This window comes from Palaemon carinicauda, chromosome 11 (assembly GCF_036898095.1).
Source record: "Palaemon carinicauda isolate YSFRI2023 chromosome 11, ASM3689809v2, whole genome shotgun sequence".
Lineage (NCBI taxonomy): Eukaryota > Metazoa > Arthropoda > Malacostraca > Decapoda > Palaemonidae > Palaemon > Palaemon carinicauda.
In genome coordinates, this window is record NC_090735.1 from 17882307 (window position 1) to 17884806 (window position 2500).

The 2500-nt window shown below is 33.0% G+C and overlaps 1 protein-coding gene across 5 annotated transcripts in view; it reads left to right on the forward strand.

Annotated features, from left to right (window-relative positions):
* LOC137649983 (glutamate receptor ionotropic, kainate 2-like) overlaps positions 1-2500 on the forward strand; it is a 263849-nt gene that overhangs the window by 237788 nt on the left and 23561 nt on the right. For all 5 annotated transcript variants that reach the window (XM_068382977.1, XM_068382982.1, XM_068382981.1 and 2 more), the window contains one exon: positions 1861-1968. In XM_068382977.1, the coding sequence (XP_068239078.1) occupies positions 1861-1968 (108 nt within the window). The remainder of the gene's footprint in view (positions 1-1860; positions 1969-2500) is intronic.

Genomic DNA, 2500 nt, shown 5'->3' on the forward strand with positions numbered 1-2500 from the left:
AGCATAGCATTTTTATAGCCATAATTTCTAATCAAAGTAACCTTTAAGATCCTATGCCGCTAAAGAGCGTAGCATTTTTATAGCCATAATTTCTAATCAAAGTAACCTTTAAGATCCCATGCCGCTAAAGAGCGTAGCATTTTCATAGCCATAATTTCTAATCAAAGTAACCTATAAGATCCCATGCCGCCAAAGAGCGTAGCATTTTCATAGCCATAATTTCTAATCAAAGTAACCTATAAGATCCCATGCCGCCAAAGAGCGTAGCATTTTCATAGCCATAATTTCTAATCAAAGTAACCTATAAGATCCTATGCCGCCAAAGAGCATAGCATTTTTATAGCCATAATTTCTAATCAAAGTAACCTTTAAGATCCTATGCCGCCAAAGAGCATAGCATTTTTATAGCCATAATTTCTAGTCAAAGTAACCTTTAAGATCCTATGCCGCCAAAGAGCATAGCATTTTTATAGCCATAATTTCTAGTCAAAGTAACCTTTAAGATCCTATGCCGCTAAAGAGCATAGCATTTTTATAGCCATAATTTCTAGTCAAAGTAACCTTTAAGATCCTATGCCGCTAAAGAGCATAGCATTTTTATAGCCATAATTTCTAGTCAAAGTAACCTTTAAGATCTTATGCCGCTAAAGAGCATAGCATTTTTATAGCCATAATTTCTAGTCAAAGTAACCTTTAAGATCCTATGCCGCTAAAGAGCATAGCATTTTTATAGCCATAATTTCTAATCAAAGTAACCTTTAAGATCTTATGCCGCTAAAGAGCATAGCATTTTTATAGCCATAATTTCTAGTCAAAGTAACCTTTAAGATCCTATGCCGCTAAAGAGCGTAGCATTTTTATAGCCATAATTTCTAATCAAAGTAACCTTTAAGATCTTATGCCGCTAAAGAGCGTAGCATTTTTATAGCCATAATTTCTAATCAAAGTAACCTATAAGATCCTATGCCGCTAAAGAGCGTAGCATTTTTATAGCCATAATTTCTAGTCAAAGTAACCTTTAAGATCCTATGCCGCTAAAGAGCGTAGCATTTTTATAGCCATAATTTCTAGTCAAAGTAACCTTTAAGATCCTATGCCGCTAAAGAGCGTAGCATTTTTATAGCCATAATTTCTAGTCAAAGTAACCTTTAAGATCTTATGCCGCTAAAGAGCGTAGCATTTTCATAGCCACAATTTCTAGTCAAAGTAACCTTTAAGATCCTATGCCGCTAAAGAGCGTAGCATTTTCATAGCCACAATTTCTAATCAAAGTAACCTTTAAGATCCTATGCCGCTAAAGAGCGTAGCATTTTCATAGCCATAATTTCTAATCAAAGTAACCTATAAGATCCTATGCCGCCAAAGAGCGTAGCATTTTCATAGCCATAATTTCTAATCAAAGTAACCTATAAGATCCTATGCTGCTAAAGAGCGTAGCATTTTTATAGCCATAATTTCTAGTAAAAGTAACCTTTAAGATCCCATGCCGCTAAAGAGCGTAGCATTTTTATAGCCATAATTTCTAGTAAAAGTAACCTTTAAGATCCCATGCCGCTAAAGAGCGTAGCATTTTTATAGCCATAATTTCTAGTAAAAGTAACCTTTAAGATCCCATGCCGCTAAAGAGCGTAGCATTTTTATAGCCATAATTTCTAGTAAAAGTAACCTTTAAGATCCTATGCCGCTATAGAGCGTAGCATTTTTATAGCCATAATTTCTAATCAAAGTAACCTTTAAGATCCTATGCCGCTAAAGAGCATAGCATTTTTATAGCCATAATTTCTAATCAAAGTAACCTTTAAGATTCTATGCTGCTAAAGAGCATAGCATCCACATAGCTAAATGTTCTATTTTCCCCAGGAGGAGATGGTTGAAGGTCTGACTGGAGCCATCAGCTTCGACCCAAGTGGATTCCGAACAGACTTCTGGCTTGATATCCTGGAGTTGCAGAGGCCTGGTATAGTCAAGGTGATCTTTAACTTTCTTTTGTTGCTCATTTATTGTTACCATTATTATTATTACTGTATTATTATATTTTTTTTTTAATCACAGTCTACGGAGGCTGGTGGTTTATAGTGTCAAGTTCTGGGATACATACAGCTTCCCTGAATCCCACACTATAAATCACTAGGCTCTGTAGACTGTGATTAAAGAAAATAATAATAATAATAATAATAAAATAATAATAATAATAATAATAATAATAATAATAATTTTGTGTTAATGTGCTTTTTTCTATTTTTGTGTATGGGGTATTATTATTATTATTATTATTATTATTATTATTATTATTATTATTATTATTATTATTATTATTATTATTATTATTACTGAATAAAATGGAGAACGGCATTTCTGAAACCCACAGGTCAACGTTCGTCATTTGACTACTAAATATCTCGGGTTTAGAATTGACTTCCTGACTGGTACCAAACACTTAGCGTATAATAGAGTTCAATTTTTTTTTTTTTTTTTTTTTTTTTTTTTTTTTTTTTTTTTT